Source organism: Saimiri boliviensis, chromosome 17 (genome assembly GCF_048565385.1).
Source record: "Saimiri boliviensis isolate mSaiBol1 chromosome 17, mSaiBol1.pri, whole genome shotgun sequence".
Classification (NCBI taxonomy): domain Eukaryota; kingdom Metazoa; phylum Chordata; class Mammalia; order Primates; family Cebidae; genus Saimiri; species Saimiri boliviensis.
In genome coordinates this window covers 36,738,527-36,765,800 of record NC_133465.1, presented here as the reverse complement: position 1 = coordinate 36,765,800, position 27,274 = coordinate 36,738,527, and the positions used below count along the sequence as shown (strand labels likewise).

Genomic DNA, 27,274 nt, shown 5'->3' with positions numbered 1-27,274 from the left:
CAAGTACCCCCTGTGTGGGTACACCTATAGACAATTTCTGGAGCACTTCAGGATGACTGCATCCCCACAGGAGGAGCACCCTCCATATTCAAGCTTGCATGACAGATAGAGTCCCAGTTCCTCTCTACTTGGAGCATCAGCATTCCTGCAGATAAAAAAAGATGCCTAACTGGCCTGAATAACTGGAACACTGAGTCAGGAGTGGGTCAGAGAGGTGCATCATTTTCCTGCTTGCACAGCAGGAGACCTGAGGTGGATCCCATCCTTTCCCCAATAAGTGCATTTCACTGAGAACTCATCCAACAACCTCTACCAAGACTGGGACCTCTGCCTAACGTTGAGTATTATAATTTAACCATCTATTTTAGCCACAACTGCTTTCTACCCAGGGATACCTCCTTTACTGACGTGAGGCCTAAACTATTTAACCCAGTAAGTAAAATACTGGTGAAAATAAATAAGTACACACAACCAGGGAATAAGGTAAGCTTTAAGAGACCTCTGCCATTCCAACTCCATAGGAAACAGTGAACTTGCTCATCCACTGAGCATATTGCTATTACAACCAGTATCCAAGAAAGCCATCATACAAAGACTCTCTATCACTATGAAGCTTATACAAAGCCTTCACGCCTGAAAGAACTAATAGCTGAATTAGGCTACAATAAACTATAAACATTGAAGTCAAATCCTTAAGGGGGAAAAAATAAATTAAAAACACAGTCAGATAAAAAAATAAATTCAAGAATAATTAGAATAAAGAGTCTACCCAAATGAGAAGGAATTTTAAAAAGTAATTTTGGTAATATGATAAAACAGGGATATATAACACATATGAAAGATTATACTAGCTCTTTGCTAATAGATCCAAACTAAGAAGAAATATTTGAAAAACCAGATAAAGAATTCAAAAGTTTGATTATTAAGCTACTTAAGGAGTTACCAGAGAAAGGTGAAAACCAACTTAAAGAAATTTTTAAAATATTCAGGATCTGCATGAAAGATTTTCTGAAGAGACAGATTTTTTTTTTAAAAGGTGATGTCTCACTCTGTCTCCCAGGCTGGAGTGCAGTGGCAACATCTCGGCTCACTGCAACCTCTGCCTCCCAAGTTCAAGCAAGTCTCCTACCTCAGCCTCCCAAGTAGCTGGGATTACAGGTGCCTGCCACCATGCCCAGCTAGTTTTTTGTATTTTTAGTAGAGACAGGGTTTCACCGTGTTGGTCAGGCTGGTCTAAAACTCCTGACATCAGGTGATCCACCCACCTCAACCTCCCAAAGTGCTGGGATTATAGGTATGAGCCACCATGCCTGGTCAAGACATCGGTATTTTAAAGAAAAAACAATCACAACTTCTGGAAATAAAAGACATATTTAGGAAATTACAAAGTGCAGTGGAAAGTTTTAACAACATTTTGGAACAAGTAGAAGAAACAACGTCAGAGCTCTAAGACAAGGCTTTCAAATTAATCAGATAAAAAGAAAGAAAAAACGAATTATAGGAAAGTAAAAAGTCTCTAAGGAAGATGGAATTATGTAAAACAGCCAAAGCTAGGAATAACTAGTATTCTTGAGGAGAAGAAAACATAAAAAATTTATAAAAAATTTAATTGAGGAAAACTTCCCTGGTCTTGCTACAGATTTAGATACACAAATATAAGAAGCTCAGAGAACTCCTGGAAAATTCATCATAAAAAGGACTTTATTAAAACATATAGTCATCAGGCTACTAAAGGCTACGTGAATGAAAGGAATCTGAGAGAGGTGAGATAAAAGCACCAGGTAACCTATAAAGGAAACCTATCAGACTACCAGCAGAAACCTTAAAAGCCAGAAGGGACTGGGGTTCTATCTGTAGCCTCCTTAAACAGAATAACCATCAACCAATGTATCCTCCTAAACTAAGTTTTATAAATGAAGAAGAAATAAAGTCATTTTTGGACAAGCAAATGCTGAGGAAATTTATCACTACCAGACCAACTATAAAAGAAATGCCAAAAGGAGTTATAAATCCTGAAACAAATGGTTGATATGCACCAGAATAGAACCTCTTGAAAGCATAAAACTCATGGAGCCTATAAAGTAATAACATAATGAGGAAAACAAAGTATTGAGGTATCAACATGATGACTGGAATGGTACCTCACTGTATTAGTTTGTTCTCATGCTGCTGTAAAGAACTGCCTGACACTGGGCAATTTATAAAGGAAAGATATTTAATTGACTCATAGTTCCCCATGGCTGGTGAGGCCTCAGGAAACTTACAGTCTTGGCAGAAGGGAAAGCAAAAACATCCTTCTTCACTTGGCAGCAGGAAGGAGAAGTGCCAAGCAAAAGCCCCTTATAAAGCCATCAGATCTCATGAGAGCTCACCCATTATCATGAGAACAACATGGAGGTAACCACTCCTGTGATTCAATTACATTCCACCAGGACCCTCCCATGACACATGGGGATTATGGGAACTACAATTCAGGATGAGATTTGGGTGGAGATGCACCCAAACCACATCACTCACATTTCAGTATTAACATTGAATGTAAATGGCCTAAATGCTCCACTTAAAAGATACTGATTGGCGGAATCAATTTAAAAATCACAAATATCTACTATCTTCAGGAGACTCATTAACATGTAAGGATTCATATAAACTCAAGGTCAAGGGGTGGAAAAATATATTTCACACAAATAGAAACCAAAAGTGAGCAGGAGTTGCTATTCTTAGATAAAACAGACTTTAAAGCAACAAAAGTAAAAAAAAAAAAAAAAAGACAAGAAAGTTATTATATAATGATGAAAGTATAACCCCAACAAAGAGACACTATAATCCTAACACTGGAGTATAACACTGGAGCTCCCAGGTTCATAAAACATTTACTACTAAACCTAAGAAATGTGATAGACAGCAGCACAGTAGGGGACTTCAACACTCCACTGACAGCATTAGAGAGATTATTGAGATGGAAAGTCAACAAAGAAACAATGGACTTCAACTGTATGCTAGAGCAAATGGACCTAACAGATATTTACATAACATTCTGCAAAACCTGCAGAATATACATTCCTATCAGCACATGGGCCATCCTCTAAGATAGATTATATGATAGGTCACAAGTAAGTCTCAGTAAATTTTTAAAAATTGAAATCATATCAACTGTCTTCTCAGACCACAATAGAAGAAACTAGAAATAAACTACAAAAGAAATCCTCAAAACTATACAAACACATGTAGATTAAACAATCTGCTTCTGAATGATTTTGGGGTTAACAATGAAATCAGGATGGATATTTTAAAAATTCTTTTAAATGAATGACAATAGTGGCACAAGTTATTAAAACCTCTGGGATAAAACACACACAGTGCTAAAAGGAAGGTTTATTATACTAAATGCCTACATCAAAAAATCAGAAGGATCACAAGTTGACAACCTAATTTCTCACCTCAAAGAACTAGTGAAATAAGAACAAACTAAACTGAAAGCTAGAAGAAGAAAAAAGAAATAACAAAAATCAGTGCAGAACTAAATGAAATTGAAACAAAATAATACAAAAGATCAATGAGACATAAAGCTGGTCCTTTGAAAAGTAAAAGAAAATTGACAGACCATTAGTTAGATTAACTAAGAAAAGAAGAGAGAAGTTCAATTAGGAATGAAACTGGAGACCTTACAACCAACTCTTCAGAAATACAAAAAATCATCTGTAACTACTATGAACACCTCTATGCACATAATCTAGGAAATCTAGAGAAAATGGACAAATTCTGGGAAACATACAACCCTCCTAGATTAAATCAGGAAGAAACAGAAACCCTGAACTGACCAATAACAAGCAGTGAGATTTAATCAGTTATTTAAAAATTACCAACAAAAAAAGCCCAGGGCCGGATGGCTTCACAGCTGAATTCTACCAGACCTTCAAAGAAGAATTGATGTCAATCCTACTTAAACTATTTATAAAGACTGAGAAAGAAGGAGTCTTCCCTAACTCATTATATGAAGCCAATATCACCCTGACACCAAAACCGGGAAAGGACATAACAAAAAAGATTACTACAGAACAATATTCCTAAGGAGTAAAAATTCTCAACAAAATACCAGCTAACCAAATCTAACAAAACATTGAAAAGATAATACACCATGATCAAGTGGGTTTTTTTCTGAGAGATGCAGGGGTGGTTTAACATGCAAGTCAAAAGAAATCTGATAACGTGACATAAACGGAATTAAAAACAACCATATTATTATTTCAATAGATACAGAAAAAGCATTCAATAAAATCTAGCATCCTTGTCCCCTTGTGATAAAAAAGCATTCAACAAACTAGGCATAGAAGGAACATACCTCAAAATAATAAAAGCCATATATGACAAATTCCCAGCCAGAATCATCCTGAATAGGAAAAAGTTGAAGGCATTTCCCCTGAGAACTGTAATGAGACATGGTTTTGACTTTCACCACTTTTATTCAACATAATACAGGAAGTCCTAACCAGAACAGTCAGGCAAGCAGAAGAAATAAAGGGAAACTAGAAAAGAGGAAGTCAGACTGTCACTGTTTACCATTGATATAATCCTAAAAAACCTTAAAGACTCCTCCAGAAGACTCCTAGATTTGATAAACTAATTCAGTAAAATCTCAGATTACAAAATCAGTGCACACAAATCAGTAGCACTGTTATGCACCAACAGTGACCAAGCAGATAATCAAATCAAGAACTCAATCCCTCTGATAACAGCTTCAAAAAAATTAAATACATAGGAATATACTTATCCAAGGTGAAGGATCTCTACAAGGAGAACTACAAAACACTGCTGAAAGAAATCGTAGATTTGTGTATATTAATTCTGTATCCGGAAACTTTGCTGAATGCACTGACAAGTTCTAGGAGGTTTTTGGGTGAGCCTTTAGGGTTTTCTAGGTATATGATCATGTCATCAGCAAATAGCAACAGTTTAACTTCCTCATTACCAGTTTAGCTGAGAATCAAATCAAGAACTCAATCCCTTTTCAATAACTGCAATATATATATATATATACACACATACATACATACTTAGGAATATACTTAACCAAGGAGGTGAAAGACCTCTACAAGTAAAACTACAAAACATTGCTGAAGGAAATCATAGACAATACCAATAAATGGAACACATCCCATACTCATGGATGGCTAGAATGAATATTGTAAAAATCAGCATATGCCAAAAGCAATCTACAAATGAAATGCAATTCCCATCAAAATACCATTATCATTCTTTACAGAACTAGAAAAAAAAATGCCTAAAATTCATATACAAGCAAAAAGGAGCCCACAAGACTAAGCAAAAAGAACAAATCTGGAGGCATTATATTACTGGATTTCAAACTATACTGTAAGACCATAGTCACTAAAACAGAATGGTGCTAGTATAAAAATAGGCATGTAGACCAATGGTACAGAATAGACAACCCAGAAATTAAGCCGACTGTAAGTTGTTTTGTTTGACAAAGCAAACAAAAACAAAGTGGGGAAAGGACACCCTATTCAAAAAAATGCTGCTGGGATAATTGGCAAGCCACATGTAAAAGAATTAATCTGGATCCTCATTTCTCACCCTGTACAAAAATTAACTCAAGATAGGCTAAAGACTTAAATCTAAGACCTGAAACCATAAAAATTCTAGAAGATAACATTGGAAAAACCCTTCTAGATGTTGGCTTCAGCAAAAACTTCATGACCAAGAACCCAAAAGCAAATGCAACAAAAACAAATATAAATAGATGGGACTTAATTAAACTAAAAGCTTCTGCACAGCAAAAGAAATAATCAGCTGTGTAAACAGACAACCCACAGAGTAGGAGAAAAATCTTCATGATCTATACATCTGACAAAGGACTAATACCCAGAATCTACAAGGAACTCAAACAAATCAGCAAGAACAAAACAAAGAGCCCATCAAAAAGTGGGCTAAGGACATGAATAGACAATTCTCAAAAGAAGATATACAAATGGCCAAGAAACATGAAAAAATGCTCAACATTGCTAATTATCAGGGAACTGCAAATCAAAACCGTAATGTAATACCACCTCACTCCTGCAAAAAAATGACCATAATCAAAAAAAAATAGATGTTGATGAGGATGTGGTGAAAAGGAAACACTTTTATACTGTTGGTGAGAGTGTAAACTAGTATAACTTCTATGGAAAACAGTGTGGAGATTTCTTGAAGAACTAAAAGTCTATCTACCATTTGATGTAGTGATCCCACTACTGGTTATCTACTCAGAGGAAAAGAAGTCATTATGTGAAAAAGATAACTGTACACACATTTATAACAGCACAATATGCAGTTGCAAAAGTATGGAGCGAGCCCAAATTCCTATCAATCAACAAGTGGATTAAAAAATGTGATATATATATATACCTACTCAGCCATAAAAAGGAACAAAATAATGGCATTTGCAGAAACCTGGACAGAATTGGAGACCATTATTCTAAGTGAAGTAACTCAGGAATGGAAAACCAAACGTTGCATGTTCTGGTCTCTTCCTTTATATAAAAATCAACTCAAGATTGACCAAAGACTTAAACCTAAGACTTGAAACCATTAAAATTCTAGAAGATAACCTAGAAAACCCTCTTCTACACATTGACCTAGGCAAATAATTTGGGACTAAGGCCCCAAAAGCAAATGAAAACAAAAACAAAATTAAATAAATGGAACCTAATTAAACTAAAAAGCTTCTGTATATCAAATAATTATAACAATCAGAGTAAAGAGACAACCCACAGAATGGGAGAAAATATTTAATACAGCAATTGTCTTTGGAGCAGTGGTTCTCAAGGGCAGGGTGGCAGTTTTTCTTCTAGAGATATTTGGCAATGTCCAGAGACATTGTCACAGCTGGAAGACGGGGACCAAATTCAAAATCAGTAAAAAAAAAAAAAATACTTCTTAAAACCCTATGTATGAAAATTTAAAACATTTTAAATAATTTATGAGTCAAAAACATTGCTAATAAACATGTAAATGATGTTTAATTGCACATGTAACTATGGGAATTCAAATTGACAAACAGCATATTATTTCATATACAACAATGACAAAAGAGTAGAAACAGCAGATGCTGTTAAGAATGTGAAAAAATAGGAATGCTTATACACTACTGGCTTTGCATAAACTGATGAAGCCAGTTTGGAGAACAATTAAACAATATCTGATAAAATTGACAATATATCCCCTATGACTTAGCACTTCCTTTTCTAGGGATATAATGTTAGAGAAATTTTCACACATTTATACAAAGAGACATGTATAATGTTCTATAATTTAAAAAAACAGATTGGCATAGTATAAAAGCCTTTTAGTCAGGGAATGGATAATTAATTATAATAAATTTATTCAGTGGATTACCATTTACAGTTAAAATAAGTGAACTCATTTTATAAACTATTGAGAAATTATGAAATTATAAAATTGAAGTAAAAAAATAATTTGTAGAGTTACTCTTTTAGATTATGCTCAATGTAAAACTTTATAATGCACAAGATAAGAGTACATATTATTAGGGAATAAATACTTGTTTACATATTAAATATCATTAAATTAGGACTAGCAAGAATACATAGGATAGTAGTTCCTGCTAAGGAACAATATAAAAACTTTTAACTAAATATCTGGTTTTATTTATTGAAAATATATACATAAATTTTAAGTAAATATCAATGAGTAATTGATGATAGTGAGCATATGAGTGTTCTTTGTATCATTTTTGTGTGTATATTTGAAACATATTTGTAACAGAAGAGAATAAAACATACAGAAGCTAAAAAATCATTATGCAGTGTTATACAATGCGAATACTTGACTGCTGGACAAGATAAGCAGATGATGCTAGACTAAGGTTAAGAATCATTTTTGAAAGAATCTTTCCTGATATTCTCTCTTTCTCCATTCTTCTTTCATTGTTTCCAAATTGCTTACTTAAAAATTAACCAGTTGCTTTGTGTCATAATATGCCCTACTTCTGTTAAATTACATGTTTTACTTATTTATTAACAGTTATTCTCATCCTAGAGACCATAAACTCTTTGGGGTGGGAGACTGTATTTCATTTATCTATCACCTATGCATAGTTTAGTGGCTGACAAATAGTAAGCACCAAATAAATATATGATGAATGAAATACTAAATGATTGAACAAGATTCCAAAGGAGGAAGAAATTTGTAAGGGATAATTTGCCTACATTTTAGTTTTGATGTGATCGACACTATATATGCTCTTGCCAGAATCCAATAATAGGACATCCAATCAGTCCCTGTGCGTTCAAGTTAGATTTTGCTATATATAACTAGCAAACTCAAAGTAACAGTGGTTTCCTTTAGAAATTTCTTTCACACCAAAAAGAAGCCTGAAAGAAGGTAATCCAGGGCTGCTGTGGAAGTTCCACAGTATCAGGAACCCATGTTTCAATTATCTTTCTATTCCATCATCTTTATTGAGGTACCACATGAACCAAAAAATACTGCTCAAATTTCATCAGTCCCTCTTTCTTCCTTCCTTTCATCTTTTTTCTGTTTCTTTCTCCCTTATTAATGTGAATGGACAAGAAATGCTTACCCCTACTTTTGAAAGGAGACTTCCTAGGGGTACTCTGTTGCACTTCCCCTTGTGTCTCATTGACTAGTACACTGTGAGTTGCACGGCTGCCTGGAGATGTAAACGAGGCTGGGAAATGTCTTTTAGTTACATGACAGTGTTTTCAGCTGAAAATTATGGTTAGTTCAGTTACTAAAGAGCAAGAAGAGAATGGACATTGGAATACAATTAACGGTCTCTGAGTTTTTAATCACTTTTGGATACCAAAATGAGAAAGAGCTTTTCCTTTAAGGGGAGAGCCTGATGAAAGAGAAAAGTGAAAGCCTTTTAGTTTACTATTTGTGTAAGCCTTCCACTAACAAGCCAAAAATTAGAAGATTTTATGTTGAACGTAATTCCTGTCAACTTTAGTTTTGCTCTCAAAGACAAGATATTAACCAAATATTACTCATGTTTTAGAGTATCATTTATAAATCTGATATAGTAGGATTCTTTTGCCATTTTGCTTCTGCCAAATGATATAAACTAAGAAATAGTTTGATTTTTGGTTCTAGGGCAATATTCATAAATTTGGTATTAGCCAAAGTGCTAGTCTTGGGGAAAAAATGAGGTAGTAGTAAAATCAGAAAGCTAACCTTTTATAGGAACTTAACCCATAAATAGCAGACTTCCCTTGGGTGTTTAATCCTGGTCACTGTTTCTGGTATTGGTTATTCTCACTGGGCAGTACAGTTTGTAATGAAAAGTTTTATTTTTTTGAGATTGGAAAAATTGTTATTCATTAGTCCTTTATCTTCCAGGCTCTAAATTATCTTGGTATTCAGCCCACAAAGGAGCAACACCAAGCCCTGAGACAGCAAGTACAAGCAGACTCAAAAGGGACAGTGTCTTTTGGAGGTAATGTTAGGTTTCTTGTGTTGTAATACTAGAATTACTGACCTGGCAGGGTCAGCAGAGAGAAGAACTTTATTAGGACCTTTCAGCTCTAAACATCATTCTGTCATATTCTTTTTATTTTTTATTACATAAACATTGCTTTAGTGATAACAAAAGGAACAGTACAAAATACAAAAGTTCTAATTTCACTATTGTGAGATCAATTCTAATCCTTTTCAGCTAATATAGTAAATATTTTTATGATGCTATGTAATTATAGTCATCCCTTGGTATGGGAAGGGAATCGTTTCCATGACCCCTGCGTGTACCCAAATCCGGCCATACTAAATCTTATAGTCAGTCCTGTAGAACCCACATATAGGAAAAGTTGACCCTCCATACATGTGACTTTTGCAGTCCACAAATACTGTATTTTTGATGCATTTGTTTGAAAAAAACTTCTTGTATAAGTGAACCTGTGCAGTTGAAGCCTGTGTTGTTCAAGGGTCAACTCTGTTCTTATTAAAGATACCATAATGTACCACTTAGTTGTTGTACTATAATATTAAGCCTTTCTACTATTGTGAATTTTGATGGTTTCTCAGTAGTTGATATTACACATCTGTATTTATCATCATTGTGAATGTAGCTGTTTTTCTTTCCTAAGCCAAATCCTCACAAATGGTTTGGACTTTTGATATATATTGGTAAATTGTTTTTCAGAGATATTTTACACATATATTTGTTCTACCACCAGTAATGTTTGAATGTAACACTTTTTATCTTGTCACTATTAAATATTTAATTTTCTTGTATAGTAGATGTTTAATTTTCTTGTATAGTAGACATAACATTGTATCAGTATCTGTATTGCTGAAAAAGGAAAATTGACCTTTTGGTTTTGATGTGATGAAAAAAAGATATTTTTCATCCCATCTCCTCTTGAAAATCATTCCAAAATAATAATGAAAACAAGAAACAGAAAAACACATATACCTAAAACCACAATATCTAGGGACAGAAAATGGATGAGGAAAATAAATGAATTAGTGAGCAAAGGCAGGTAAAGCCCAAGTGTGTGAAGAGAGAGGAAAATTACAATGGGGAACAAGTTGATTTGACCCTAAAATGATTTAGGAATTGAAGACGTCAGGTATTTCTGGAGACTGAGTTTTTAGGCAGGATATTAAAACAGGATTGTTCGAATTCTTAATAAAGAGAATTATGCATGCTTTTCTCTGCCCCTTCTCAAGTATTCTGGCATCACCACTCTACACCTCCAGGGGAAAAGAAATATATTCCTTTACAAAATTAAACCAGAGATTGTGGACCTATAGTTGCCAGCAGCAAGGGAGTTTGTGGAGTATATAGTGAGTCATCACTCATAATACACATGCAGATTGCTCAGGGGACTTTGCCGCCATGTTTATTACTGTAGGCAGAAGACTGCAGTATTCTCTCTGAAGAAGCTGAACAAAAATGTCAGCTGGCCACCAGATTGCCCTGTAGTAAGAGCTGCCGGTTAACAAAGCAAGTTACACACATAAAATTTCCAACCAAAATGTTTAGTGCCAGATTATTAAATATGAACTCATAGTCAAGAGTCACCAGAGATTCGGAGAAATCCTCCAACATAAAATATAGAACCCAAAACTATCAGACAAACAGAAAAAAGGAGCTCAGAAAAAAGAAATGAAGAAGCACAGAAGAGAACCTTAGGTCGGAGGTTGGGTGGAGTGGTTTATACCTGTAATCCCAGCAATTTGAGAGGCTGAGGCTGGCAGATCACCTGAAGTCAGCAGTTTGAGACCAGCCTGGCAAATATGGTGAAACCTTGTCTCTACTAAAAATACAAAAATTAGCTGGGCATGGTGGCACATGCCTGTAATCCCAGCTACTAACGAGGTTGAGGCAGAAGAATCGCTTGAACCTGGGCAGCTGAGGTTGCAGTGAGCCGAGATCTCACCACTGGACTCCAATCTGAGTGACAGAGTGAGATTTCACCTCAAAAAAAAAAAAAAAAGGACTCAGGTAAACTCTCATAACATCTTTAAAAAGATGAGTGAAGGTAATGCAACCAGGAAATAAAAGTAGTATGTTGCAAAACAAGAACAATCAGAGAATATTTAAAAGGATACTTGGGAAAAATATAATACCCAAAGTGGAAAATATTTGAGGTTACACAGATGAGTAGGTTACTCTCCATGTCACGAGAAGCCTATAAACTGTTATTTTTCCTTTTTCCAAGTGTCCTTGGAGAGTTTAAGACATTTAACCTGTCTCAGCCTCAATTTTTTTTTCATCTGTAAAATGGACAGGATAAAGAGGAACTACCTCAGAAGACTTGGGAGGATGACATTGCTAAGCAGTATGCCCAGCATACAGCAGCTGTTACATAAACATTTGCTGCTATAAAAAATAATGATAATAATAATAATAATTGCTATCAAACCTTAGGTTCTTCCAGCTAGAAAAGCCTAAATCGTAATATTGTCATATGTTTCAGAAAAAGTTCTACTCATGAGTTGAAAAATTAAATATATCATGATATATATTTGTTTTATTATCTTAACTATGAATTATTAATTTTAGCAAAGTTAACTGAAGTAAGTACAAACCAATTTGTCTGTTCTTATTTGAACTTACATTTATCTATCACTTCAGTCAGAACTATTTTAAGATCATTCATGTGGGTTAAATTTGAAGCATTAGCAACTTCATATAGAATAGAGTAAAATTTATTGAGAAGGGGTTAAATGCTGTGTTCTTACTTAAATGTGTTTCATTTTAGATTTTGTCCAGGTTGCCAGAAACTTGTTTTGCTTGCAGTTGGATGAAGTAAATGTTGGTGCACATGAAATTTCCAATATATTAGATTCACAGGTAGAGTATGCCCTATAGAATTACCTTGACACATCTAAGTCACAAGTCTTGAATGTTATATGTCATATGTGCAGGCTTTTTTCACTTAAAAATAGAAATAATACATATTCCTTATGTAAATATATAGATATAAATCAATTTAAAATCAAAAGTAAAAGTTCATCCTGATCTTCATTCTCTTCTCCCACTAGTGCTACTCCCATACCTAAGTTTACCAGTATTGACAATTTGATATGTGGAGGATACATAATATAACTAGCTAGCTAGACAAACACATACCATGTGTCCATGTGTGCATGTGTCCATTCTCATCTGTTTTATCTCACTATAATATACACACAGAAAAGCATCTATATAATGTGTATATTCTATGAAATTTTACAGTTTAAACCATCTTCATTTATAATAGCATCCAGATCAAGAAACATAAAATTAAATGAATACATTACCAGATGCCCTCCTACCCCCAGATTCCTTTCTGATTGCTTTATACCTTTATACCCCTTTATACCCCCCCCCAAAAAAGTAACTACTGTTTCAACTTCCAACAGTGTAGATTGATTTTGCCTCTTTTTGTGCTTTATGTAAAACATAATTATGAAGACTATTAGCTTCAATCATGGGTTCTATAAAAGTTTGACATTTATATTACTGAATATTTTAGTCCTTTTCATTGTGGATTTTTGGTAGTATTATCCTCTTAAAAGACCTTCTTCTTAATTTATGTTCTATATAATTTGTATATTTAATAACTCAAAAATTTATTCTTATTTGTGCATGGCGAACCATGGGTAAATGCTACTTGTTTTTGTTCCACCATCATTTATTTAAATGCCCGTCTTCATTTATGCCATTGATTTGAAATGCAAAAATTATTATATATGAAATTTCTATCTAGTTACACAGATCTGTTTCTGTATCTGTATCTACAATTAGAATGTTTCTTGACTTAAAGACATCTTAGTCTTATGATATAGTTATATCAACTTTTAATTGGTTGATTTTTTTTTTTTTTTTTTTTGGTTTCCAGTGATTAAACTCATTGGATATATGAATATATTTCTTTTTTATAGAAACCTGTTATTATGTAATTCTTTTAAATGTTACCAGTAGAATCTAAATACTACAGTATTTTATATGCATAACCATCTATTTAAAAGAAAATTCATGCATTATTCTTTTATCTCAAAACTTGATCTTTTCTTTTTCTTTGTTAGCTCTTATTTTTATTCCATATACACCTGGAATCTTATCCTGATAATATATAATTGCTCTCCTGGGAAATGATCACCCTATCATTTTACTGCAAAAAAAAACTTTAAATGAATGAAAGTGTATTTATTTTCCCATGTTTATAAGGCTTTACAAATTATAATTTTCTTCTGTATTGAATTATAATCATACTTATTGGCACATAATTAATAAAATTAGAAATAATATAACGTTTGATCAATTATTTTTATGAATATAATATTAAAATATAAATTTATATTTTAATGGGATGGAAGAATTCTTTTCATGCCAGCCCTGTCCCTTATGAAATTACCATATTTAACTGAGAATTTCTGGGCTCTTTATTCTGGTGGTTTCTTGGCTTCGTAAATCTTGATATCTGATGAGATATGTTCTCCTATCTTATTTATTTACTTTTAATTGACAAAAAATTTTATATAGTTATGTACAATTTGATTTAGAATATGTATACACTGTGGAATGGCTCAACTGAGCTAATTAACATATGCATTACCTCAATTTTTTTATAGTGAGAACACTTAAAATCTACTCTCTTAGCAATTTTCAAAATGTGATACATTGTTATTAACTATAGTCATATAGTCACCATGTTGTACAATGTATCTCTTGAATTTTATTCTTCTGTCTTACGGAAACTTCATGTCCTTTGTCATCACTCCAAACTGCCCCTCCACCCCGACCTCCAGCCATTCTTTTAAAATACTGCTTTGGCTAGTCTTCACTCTTACCTTGTCCATATGAGTTGCACCAAAAATCTTGCTCTCTTGAATTTATAGATTATTTTGGGAAGAATCAACATCTTTATGTATTTAAGTTTCTGTGAACATGTATGGCTTCTTATGTATTTATAGCTTCTTTGATGTCAATATATTTTATATATTTTTTAAACTAATTATATTTTAATCTACTTACCTTATACTTTTTGTTGCCATTAATTAATTATGTCTTATAAAAATTGTTTTATTTTAAATGTATTTGTTTTTATATAAGATTAATTTTTATATATTTACCTTATACTTTGCAACCGTTATACCCATTTACTTTTCATTTTCCAGAAAGTAATCAGCATTTTTTGTTCGAATGCTACCCTTTCTTCATTGCTGTTAGTCTTATTAACTCATGTATTTCTTTATTTTTGTTTCTGTTTTCAGATATACTTTTAAATAAATAATATGGTCAGTCAGGTTCTTTGCTGCTAGAAACCCTAAATTCATGCAGGAGAATAGATGTATTACATATTTTTAATAACATTTTCTTTTAGTTGAAGTTTGAAAACAAAAATTGCACTTTTATTTCATGGTTATATTTAGAGGTCTACTGTTTTCAAGTGATATGCTTTATTTACAAGAAGTTTGCATATTATTTATTATTAATTACTTAATTGCAAATTCCAGAAACAGAGTATGTAAACATGACTGATTTATTGACCAAAAAGTCTGACTGCCCATTTAAAAAATAATACGTGTCAGTATTTTTAATGTTTCAAGTCACTTTGTTCTCTTTTGTAAGCAATCTCTTTTACTGCTAAGCATGTGGCCCATTGCAGTCACCCAAAGATCTAGTTGTTTCCTAACCCTCAATAGAGTACCCAGTTCTCTCAGAATGAAGCACTGACATCACAACTAATTTGGTAGCATTTATTCAAAGAGAACTAAAGCTGTTTTCAAGGAGCATAGTTTTCATTCTGCTGATTCAGGTGTTACGTATTTATCTACCTAATGTTGATGGTAGGGAGCATTGTTTTTTACTGCCCAACAGTTCTCAGAGCTGCCATCCCCATTTTTGATGAGGAAAGCGAAGATGGTTGGGTGGTTTACAACATGCCAGTGGAGTGGGCAATTTAGAGTATTTTGTATGAGCATGCAAATCTTTTTTAGCAGCTGCAAATGGATTGTCATGCTCCAGATTAGCAATTTATTTCCTCCTTACTAATGTAATTTTAGGGCAGACAAGAATGTGTTTATAGTTTTGAAGTCTTTGGGATAAAAAAAAAAAAAAGAATGTGTTCCACCTGTGATACTTTAATAGCAAAAGCAAAGTGCTAATGGCAGTCATCAAGATATCCTATGTGTCAGTAATTTCCAGCTCGTGGCTTCAGGTCAAAATGTTGTGCAATGGAATTATATTAATTTTTTAAATTTTTTATTTTTTCACTTGAGTCCACAATAAAAACACATTTTTTCACCATACTCACATATGTAACTGAAACAAAAGTCTGTCGAAACATTAGTTACCTTTTCCGTGTACATTGCTTTTTTATTCACTATAATATAAATATAATAGTAAATACTATTTTATTCACTTGTATCTCATTTAAACTTTGGTTTCACGATTCACTAATGGGTGATGTTAACAGTTTGAAAAAACATAAAAATCACAATGATTGTCATGTGGCTCACCAAAACCAAATAATAAATGACTGTTTAGTAGTGTAATTCTCTACTTTTTTTTTTTATTTCAAAAGCAGTTTAATCCCCCATCTGAAGTATGTCAATCAATTTATAGTTTTGGGTGCTGACTATCTATGAGGGTGGGAAATTCCACTATGGTTACCCCCTCAACCATCTCAGTTTCACAGACAACAGGGCTGGGTCATTCTGTTAGGGATGCATATCTTTTTAATCATATGTTTTCTTTTTTTGGCTGATAAAGATGGCTTCTCTTTTTAAATTTCTTTTTTAAAAATATTACTGAAATCTAATGGATACAAAATAAAGTACAAAAATCTAAAGTATACAATTTGATGAATTTTTATTATATATCTAACATGTAATCACCACTCAAAAGGCCCCCTCCTGTCACCTTCCCAGGCAGCCGCCACTCTCAACTTTATGTCGGAACCAGCATTTTGACTTAAAACAACATAGATTATTTTTGCCTTTTATTGAATTTCCTGATAAATAGAATTATAGAATATATACTCTTTTGTAACTTGCTACTTTTGATCATTATTTTGTCTGACTCATAGTATCTCTTGAGATGCTATCTTTTAAGTAGGAATGCTGAGTCAGTATAAGTCAGTCCTACTTTGTTTGTTGGACAACTTTTGAGTTTGGAAGAATATGACATTTAGAACCAAAAATATAATTATCTTACTGTGCGTCTAATCATCATTGCTACATTAGAAAATTCACACAGTGCTACACCTGCTGCTGGCACAAGGTTATATGCAGAAAGGGCAAGGCTGGAGCCACAGTTAGCAGTACTCTAAACTTAGCAATAGCAGAATATAGTCCATCACAATATGATTTGACCAGACCAATCAAGTACTGTATCATGAATGGATTATCTTACAATTATAGAGAGAACACTGAATTCCCTAAAATAGATTTTTCACAGTTTGAGCTCTTGTTAAGTCAATTTAGTGGACTGCTACTACCATTTTAAACAAGTAAAATACAACATAATGGAAAATATCAAAGTGATTTGTCTATGATAAGACTGCGTAATGTTTCACTTATATTGGTTCACAATATGTATCATATTTCTCACCATGTATAGTAGTAAATACTTTATAACCACTTCCCTAACAAAAACACCAAATATATATTGAACAACTGCAGTGTGCATGTTTTGTTATGTGCACGTTATTAAGATAGATAAAACTTGGCCTACATATTTTAATGAAAACTTGTGTGCCCAAATAATTATAGTAAGAAGAGCTGCATTGTGTGGCAAGGCTATAAGAGTAATAAAGCTTAGAACATTCAGAGAAGGTTCATAACAGAGTTGGCATTTGAGTAAATTTTGAGGGATAAATAGGATTTTATGTGCTCAAGAGATAAATAGGGAGTGATCAAAGTATTTGCATAAACAAAAATTGAGAATGTAATACATACACAGAGTAGTCTACTTTAAAAAAGATAATTGGGTTCATTCAGGTGACAGAAGTTATGCCTTAAACAGTAAATATTAAATTTAGAAGTTTGTACTTAGTATTCAGTGAGGAGCCGTTAAGGAAAACAGTTAAATGATAAAAGTGATATTTTAGAAAGAGGAATCTTATGTGTTGGTTACATGGGAAGGGAATGAAAGTGGTGGTAGGTAATCTAGATAGAGAATTATATAAATAATCCAAATATAGGATGATGAAGAACTAAAGTATAGTGAAGAAGGGGAGAACAGAAAAGAAAGTGATAGTTAACTCCCAAGTTTTGACTAGGATGACTAAGAATATAACAGGTAGCATTAATATAAATAGGGAAATAAGAAGAAAGCCCTTTTCAATGTAGAGACAATGACAGATTGTATTTTAGAGAGTTAGTTTAAGAAGCCGGCAAGTACAAATAAGCAAAGGCCACTGGAAATTAGGAACTGGACACCAGGAAGGAATTTGCAAATGTTTTAAGAGTGATAGTTGAGGCATGATAGTGAATGTTATCACTCGGAACTTGTAGAGAAAAAGGAGGAAAGGGACAGACTTTGGGGAACCTCTCAACCCCCCTTTCTCCTTCTAAGGAGTAGAGATGAAACCAACTCATTGGAAGTAGCCTAAATGTCCAGAAGGGTAGGTGAGATATTAGGATATCACAATCTAAAGAAGATAATTTTTTTTAAGAAGATAAAATTTCAAGGAAAAAAAGCCTTCAACAATGTTATATATAACAAAGAAGAAAGTTGGTTGGGGAGGGGGACATTTTCTTTGTCACTTAGCAGTTTTATTAGTGAAATTGTAAGTAATCATTTTAGAAATATAGGAATGAGAGGAAAGAGGTATAAGCCAGATTATAAGAAGTGAAAGGAATGAGCAGGGAAATGGAAGGAGAAAAAAAGACACCCAGAAATTTTTAGGTGAATAGGATGATAAAGTCACACAATTTTATAAAGAAAGGGGGTAATTGAATAGGTCTTTTAAAAAAGGCCTTATCAATAAAATTAGACTGACACTGAAGTTACTGTTTTGCAACTGCTTCTGTTTATGATGAGTTGAGATTAGGGAATGTAGCCAGTGGAATAATAGCTATCCAGAATTGATAAAAGTCAAGTAACTTAAAATATGATGGAGCAGCAATGAAGGGAGAGGTCTGATTAGGTCAGACCTAATCAGCACAGTCCACTGACCTATATGTATTCTTGACATCTCCAAAAGGATATTCTAGAAAGCCAAGTAGAAATGATTTACAATGTTACTTACCAGCTGTTGCAAAGTTCAAGGGATCCAAGGATCACAAATGATATTGTGAGAACCAGACAGGAAACAGGTATAGAAGGTTAAGGAATGTAAATTGCAGTAGTTAGCGGTAGATTTTGGAAACAGAAATCTGTCTGAATTGTTGCTGTGAAATAACAATTAATTTGCTGCTTTCTTAGATGAAGTATATTTGAATAGAACTATATAAAAAAGTCATTGAGTACAAAAGGGCTTTTCAAAGAATTCAAAAGGAACATCCATGGCCAATTCTCTGGCTACAAGTTTTTGCTGCATAGTCCAAAATAGCAGTGGGATTATGAAACATTTTTTTTAAGTCATGGTCTGTTCTAATAGTCTAGGCTTTGCCTCTCAAAATAGTACCATGGATTCTTTTATGCATGATTTATCTCCATGATCTTAAGCTCCAAAGTTTATTATCACATCCCTAAAATCCCAATCCATAATTTCTCTTAATAAATTATTTTAACTTGGTATCTTAAAATTTTATTTAAACTTTCTTTTCCTTTTTTTTTTTTTTTTTATTTAGACATGGTCTCACCCTGTCACCAGGCTGGAATGCAGTAGTGCAGACTTGGCTGACTGCAGCAGTGCAATCTCAGCTCACTGGAGGCTTGACCTCCCACCCACTTCAGTTTCCCAAATAGCTGGAACTACAGGAATGCACTGCCATGCCTGGCTAATTTTATTTTTTGTAGAGACAAGGTCTTATTTTGTTGCCAAGGCTGATCTCAACCTCCTGGACTCAAGCAATCCTCAAGCCTCGACCTCCCAACATACTGGGATTATAGACTTGAGTCACTGCATCCGGCCTTATTTAAACTTTGAGTCCTCCTTACTTCACTTCTTAGGATGAGAAGATAGAATAGGCCCATGTGAATGTTGAGTAGCAACATAGAGTTTCCCAGATTGTGCTTTGTATACTTTAGTTCCATGAGCTAGTACAAAAATTAAATGAAGGCAGCAGGGTGACGAGGTTGGGGGTTTAGAGTATGGTGAAATTACTGAGGAAACATGACAAGTTGTTATACTTTTTTTTTTTGGAAATTCAAATACTCACTAGCATATTAAGGCTGTTGGAAGCCATGCAGGAAATAAGGTTAATTTTTTAAAACTCGTATACCACTATCACCAGCACCGCTACTCAATTTTGCTTTTACACAAAGCCTGTTAATATCCTTTGGAACACACTTGGGAAATATTATTACATTTTAAAATGTGTTCTAAATTAATCTAACAATACAGGAATGAATTCTTATGAGTGTGTGTGTTGAGTACTTCTGAGAGAACAGAGTAACAGAGACATGAAGACAGTAGATCATATAAATCATGGGCAATGTCCATAGATATCCAAAAGCTAATGTGACAGAGCAAAAAGAACCAGTGATGTTCAGAGAAATAAGTTCTCCACAAATGTGAAGAATAACTCCTACTCTGTTATTCTAGAGTTTGGAAAGCAAATATGAGTTTGATATATCCATTCCACCATGTTTTTTGTTGAATCATTAGGAAAAACTCAGATACTATGATTTGTGGGACTCTTGGATTGGCCATTTGTTAGCTGTGAAACCTTAGGCAAGTTATTAACCTTTCTGGGCTTGTTTCTTCATCTATAAAATGGAGACAAGGTGATTCATACTGAAAATATAGAGTCCTTAGCAATGCATCTGCACATAAGTTTCCAATAAGTCATTGATATTATTAATTAATTTTATTATTTTTTTTCTACTCCACACTTGCCCCACCTATCTAAAGGGCTCTGTTCTAAGCCCATGCTTAAATAACAACTGATTTCTCCACTTAATCCTTTAAATTATATTTTCTTTAGTTGTTATAGCTTCCACATAGGAGATGGCTATAGTTAAACCTGGATTTTATCTCTGATTAGACTGTCATTATTTTTTACATTGTAATTAACTGTCAAAGAGATCATGCTCGATGTAGAGAAATGGTCATCTCTGCATTTTTGTTGTTATTCACTTTTGTATAATTATATTATCTTCAATCTATAATTTCTGCACAGGAATCTTTTTGAGCCACGCATCTGTTGCATTACATTTCATTAACTTAAAACCAGATACATAATTAATAAATATACTTTACTAGGCTCATGTAAACCATCTGATTTTATAACGTACAGCATTTTGTTAGCCTTAGATACTATGCTGTTAGAATGAATGCGAGCAATAGTTTTTGTTGGTAATTCCTGAAGTCTTTTTGACAATAAACACAGTCTTGGAATTTGGAATTCTCAGGAAAATTATACTGTTGAAATAATGATAAAGGCAACAACAAAATCGAAATTCTGTTTTGAATAGCAATGTAAGGTTAAGCTTAAATGAATGAAATTGCCCCAGGTTACTGTAATATTCCCTTTTATCTAATCATATGACTCCAAAGTAAGAAACTGAATTTTGTTATTATAGTGCAAAGCCTAAGACTAGTTAGGATTTTTATGTTAGCTCTCATAATTAGCATCTAATGCACAACTTTTCTCTTATATTTTAATGTTGACAGCTTCTTCCTTGTGATTCTTTAGAAGCAGATGAAATGCAAAGGCTCAAGCGTGAAAGGGATGATGCCTTGAAAGAAGTGAATACACTTAAGGTAACCTCTAATTTAGTTTCCTTAGCTTTTCTTCAGAAAAAAAAGAAAAAGAAAAATATTCTGTATTGAATTCTGAAGTATTGGGGCTTAATTTTATTTTTAGTGGAAAAATATTAATGTCAAATAGTAAGAATCAGATTCTTTATTCAGTTGTCCTTTAGAGAAATTAGTTTGTGGGTTACATGCTTGTATTTCACAATATCCGTATAACATTTAGTGTGAACAATGGTTTCTGCTCATGTCTTCTGTTAAGGTTCCTTCTTGGCCTTTTTATTCTCTCTCATTGGTGGCCAGGGCAGAATTAGATGAAGGGCCAATAAAGCAAGTCATGACAAATTTGGATCCTGGGAGTTCATTGGGAAATACGTTTTTTTTTTTCACATGCAGGCCCATTAAGGGACATGATGTTTTGCTAACGTAATTTGGAATAAAGACAATATTATTTAAGAGAAGAAAAAACACATATCCCAAATATATTTTAACATTTTACTTATCTTTTTTTGGTTGATTTTTTGATTCTTGTTTTTTTTGTTGTTTGTTTTTGAGACAGGGTCTTACTCTGTCACCTAGTCTGGGGTGCAGTGCTGCAATCACATCTCACTGTAGCTTCAGCCTCCTGGGTTCAAGCAGTTCTCCCACCTCAACCTCCCAAATAGCTGGGACAACATGCCTATGTCACCATACTCAGCTAATTTTTTTTTTTTAATTTTTATTTTGTAGGGATGGAGTCTCACTGTGATGTTCAGGTTGGTCTCAAATACCTGGATTCAAATGACCCTCCTGCCTCAGTCTCTCAAAGTGCTGGGATTACAGGTGTGAGCCACCATGTCTGGCCTTGATTCTCTTTATATGGTTTCATTCTGTTTTTAGAAGAATATTACATTTAAATTATATCCTAATTTTTATAGAAAGCTGTATTTTCCAGATCTTCAGGAAAGCAACATAACTAATTGATTTACCATGAATTCACCATAGGAATGTATTTTTTAAATTATTTTATTAAATAAGATATATTATATTGATAATTATCTAATTTTTATTAAATAGAAATTTTTATTAAATACACCAGAAAGAAAGAAAAATTTTTTGCTACCTTAGTTTTTACAATTCCAACCTCTAGAGGAAGGCGTTATTGCAACTAATATTATTTTTCTTTTCATAACTTTTTTTCTACATGGAAAATTATATTATTTTAAATAGACAAGGCATGGTGGCTCACATTTGTAATCTCAGCACTTTGGGAGGCTGAGGCAAGATTACTTGAGCTCAGGAGTTTAACATCAGCCTGAGCAACATAGCAGGACCCCATCTCTACTATTTAAAAAATAAAAACAAAAATAAATAAGTAAATATATGTGTATGTGCGGGCAGGGAATATTTGAGAAATTTCTGTACTTTCCTCTCAATTTTGCTATGAACCCAAAACTGCTCCAAAAAAATGATAAAGTCTTAAAACTTTTTTTTCCAATATGTGCGTATTTTCACTTCTACATAAATCACCTCATCCAGCCACACTTTTTTTTCTACAACATGCCTTTTTTTTCTCTCTCTCTCTTTATAAGAATTCTATCTCTGGCAGCTTTTCAGGTTAATATACACAGATCTATCAAATTCTTCTGGATAACTCTCCTATACATCACGTGATCATTTAGCCAGTTTCTTATTGATGAACATTAGACTATTTGTAGTTTTTAAAAATAATTTTATCTTCAACAGCTTTGTAGATATATGTTTGGGCATTTGTACAAGTATATACACAGAATAAATGTCTGAAAATGGAATTGCTTTATTAGAAGATACAGACACGTAAAATTTTGTGTATGTTACCAAATTCCCTTTCAAAAGGTTTTGCCAATTCACATTCCTTCCTAAAATATACGAGCATTTCACTACTATGAGTATTCCATATATTTATTTTTTTACCTTTGAAACCACTATCTTTCCACAGTTTTTTAGTGCAACAGTTAAGTGTTTAGATGGAAACTATACATTTAGTTTTAAAAATACATTGACAATGGTTTCTTTATATTCCCTTAGGAAACTTTCCCAATGTTGGTTACTTTAATAAGATAACTTTTTTATGTATTGTCTTATTTCTACCTAAACCATTAGACTTGTGGTTTATCAGAATGTTCAGAGGCTCTCAGATCTTTTTCATTTCCTTATAGTTTATCATTGTTAAATTTAATGACATATTTCAGTTTTATTTTAATATCAATAGTAATAATTAGAATGTTAATTTGAACATATATATGCCATATTAATTTAACATTTAAACAAGACTTCCCTGAGGAGTCATTCAATAAATCAGGATTCACATTTGAAGTTCATGAAATGTAACTGAATATACCCTACTATGACAAAACCTAAACTCCCAGATAAGCCAGCAACCATCTAGCTCAGTCAGTTAGAATATGGTACAAAAATTCCAGATAAAACAAATTTCATATTTTATAATTACCTTTACCTCCAAACCTATGTATAGGCTAACCAATTAAAGAAGCTATATAAAGTAGTATAAAAGCAATAAATACTTTTGTTCAAGGTAATGTTTTTATTTTCAGTTTTTTTACTTGTATTATACAGTCACAAAAAAAGCAGAAGTCGTTAAATGACATTCATAAAGTGTGTAAATGGTGTCTCATCACTTTTTATTATCGTGTAACATCTCTATTCTTCATGTCTGATATGAGGTACAAATAAAAGTGAAACCAAGATAATTTTATGTCAATGGCTAATTTTTATTTTGCAAGAATTATTTTTAAAAGTGCTATGGGCTTTATTTAAGGAAGCTTTTCTGCAAAATTCACATTGCTACTGCTTTGCGAAGGTGGATAGAAAATAGATATATTTTCCATTAACAGATACAAAAAAACTAGGGCACAAAGAGTGAAGGTGACTTGCCAGAACATAAAATCACGGGAGCCAGCAGTCTCTTGGCTCCTGGTCTGTGGCATATTCATTAGATTGCTATATTATATTCATCTTCATATACCTTCATTTCACCTCTTAGACAAGAATAAACTGAAATATACCAGAAAGGATATTGCTTCTTATAAACATTGCAATATTGCTATGAATCTTTACCAACCAGTTTAATGTTCTAGCAGTTTCTCTGTTCAGGTTTGTATTTAATGCCTCTTAAATCACGCTTGGTATTTCTATTTTGACCAACAAAATGTGAATTTATTTAAGACATACTTAACAAAATTGAATATTACAATGCTTGACTTAATTTCAAATCCAAAGATTTTTTTTATATGCATCACATTAATCTTCATAACTATTATTTTATATTTTGGTTACATGAGTCATATCTTCCTTTTCATGTATAAGATAATTTAACAAAATTATCTTGGTTTCACAATTTAAATTTCATTTATAATTTAATTTTATTGCAAGAGTAATCTAAAGTTAAATTACAAAACCAAGAGGTGAACCAGTCTCATCATATGCCCTTTATATGGTCGAAGACCTTTAATTCTAATTTGTAACAATTATGCTCTTCAATTTGTATCCTTTGGCAATGATAGCTTGACCAAAATTCAGTTAATATTTACACATTTGTTTTTTGGGTTTTTTTTTTGTTTTTTGTTTTTTTTTGGAGACAGAGTTTCACTCTTGTTGCCCAGGCTGGAGTGCAATGGCATAATCTTGGTTCACTGCAATCTCTGCCACCCAGGTTCAAGGGATTTTCATGTCTCAGCCTCCCAAGTAACTGGCATTACAGGCATTTGCCACCACATCCAGCTAATTTTGTCATTTTAGTAGAGATGGGGTTTCTCCATGTTAGTCAGGCTGGTCTCGAATTCCTGACCTCAGGTGATCCTCCCGCCTCTGCTTCCCAAATGCTGGGATTACAGACGTGAGCCACCATGCCCAGCCTTGTATTCTTAACTGGTTTCTTTTTGAGCTTATATTTTGACATTTTGCAAAATTAAGGTAATAAAAAAGTATATTTACATCACAATGTACTGTAAATAATTACTTTTAAGTACCTCATGTAAAGCCCAAAAAATGACTAGGAGCAAAATTTTCAGATTGTACCAATTTGATGTTTGGGAATATAAGCTTTGAAACAAGGGACTAAAAAGTCATACTTATTGATACTTTCATAACAAGTTGTTAATTTGATGGTTTTTAAATATAGGAAAAATTATTGCAATCAGATAAGCAAAGGAAACGATTGACAGAGGAGCTCTATAATGTGAAACAAGTAAGTATATGTATTGTGTAAATGTGTGCTCGTGTGTGTGTAGGTGTGTATACATGTGAATATATGAGGTGAAATTATAAAGCAGTTGCTCTTTATAGTATCCCAGAGCTTCTTGATACAAATTATATAATACAGAATAGCATAGATCTTAAAAGCAATCACTTTTGGAGGCTGTACCTGTGATAAAGTTTTGCTACTGTTGCTCAAAAAAAATGTTAAAACCTCTTTGAAATTGTTTTGAAAACAATATATCCAGAGGCCAAAATAACCAATCTCCTTACTTTTCCATTATTTTTTCTTTTCTTTCATTTCCCCTCTTTTCCCTTTCTTTTTTTCTTTGTTACCTGTGCTTTATTTTACTAAAGAACAAAAAGCCTTGAAGTTCTTGTATCAGTTTGCTGAGAATGATGGTTTCCAGTTTCATCCATGTCCCTACAAAGGACATGAACTAATATTTTTTATGGCTACATAGTATTCCATAGTGGTGTATATGTGCCACATTTTCTTTATCCAGTCTATCATTGATGCGCATTTGGGTTGGTTCCAAGTCTTTGCTATTGTGAACAGTGCTGCAATAAACATACATGTGCATGTGTCTAGGGGAGAATAGCAGGGGGTGAAGGGATTGGAGAGGGATAGCATTAGGAGAAATACCTAATGTAGATGACGGGGTGATGGATGCAGCAAACCACTACCATGGCACATGTATACCTATGTAACAAACCTGCACGATCAGCGCATGTACCCCAGAACTTAAAGTGTAATGAATAAATAAGCCGTTAAGGCAAGAGTATTTTTAACATTTATTTGTTAGTAATAAAAAGCAAATATTTATTTTACTTTGCATTATTGTTCAAAGAATTTGAAATAGCCTACTATAAAACAAATATATGACAATATCATAAAATGAAAACCCAAATGACAAGTAAAATATAAACAGGAGAACATTGTTCGAGATGAGCAGTGATCACCTGACTTTGAATCGCCCTCACACACTCCCCTTAGAAAGCATAAAAATCAACAAAGAAATCAAGTAGAACCATACAGGACTCATATTTTCAATATGATTGTGACAGAAAACACCACAGTCTTTAAAGTACATATAAATAAAGTAAGAAAAGTAGTAATTCCAACAACCCTCCTGCAGCTTGTCTGTACTGAAACCTGGGATAGAAAGAACAGAGGAGGCAAGGCTTGAAAGACTCTGAAATAAAGAGTAGGGAGAAGCAATGAATTAGATGAAAAACAAACAAAATCACCCCCAGAAAGAGAAAATGTAACAATAAATGACAGAATACTGAACATAGGTCAGGACTTAGTGGTTCTTAGCACTAGCTACAAAAAAAAAAAAAAAAAAATTAAAAAAAATAGAAGAAGACTTCAAGGTATGTATGTAATCAGAAATGGCAGCCTTGAAGAACCATTGCTTCTGGAGAATAATCAGATAAATAGAGAATGGATAGAATTCCTTGGAGACTAGGCAATGACGGGAAAGAAGGAAATAAGAGGGGAAAATTAATAGAAATTAATAGAAATGAAATCGGAACACAACTTACTCATCCACCCACCCTACCCTATCACCATCAACAACAAGATCCATAAAAGAAACTGCACAGAAGAGGGTGCTCTTGAACTAAGAATATTTCTATAAAATAAAAAAGATTAGAACAAAAATTCTATCTCCATCATTATAAAACAACTGAAAAAA

At 33.2% G+C, this 27,274-nt stretch overlaps 1 protein-coding gene across 7 annotated transcripts in view; it reads left to right on the top strand.

Annotated features, from left to right (window-relative positions):
• Window positions 1–27,274, top strand: part of STXBP4 (syntaxin binding protein 4) — a 247,610-nt gene that overhangs the window by 47,384 nt on the left and 172,952 nt on the right. For 6 of the 7 annotated variants that reach the window (XM_074388558.1, XM_074388554.1, XM_074388557.1 and 3 more), the window contains 4 exons: window positions 9,382–9,478; window positions 12,249–12,340; window positions 21,261–21,350; window positions 25,501–25,566. In XM_074388558.1, coding sequence (XP_074244659.1) covers window positions 9,382–9,478; window positions 12,249–12,340; window positions 21,261–21,350; window positions 25,501–25,566 — 345 coding nt within the window. Of the gene's footprint in view, window positions 1–9,381; window positions 9,479–12,248; window positions 12,341–21,260; window positions 21,351–22,070; window positions 22,097–25,500; window positions 25,567–27,274 lie in introns of all 7 variants that reach the window. The other variant, XM_074388559.1, reaches the window with a different exon arrangement.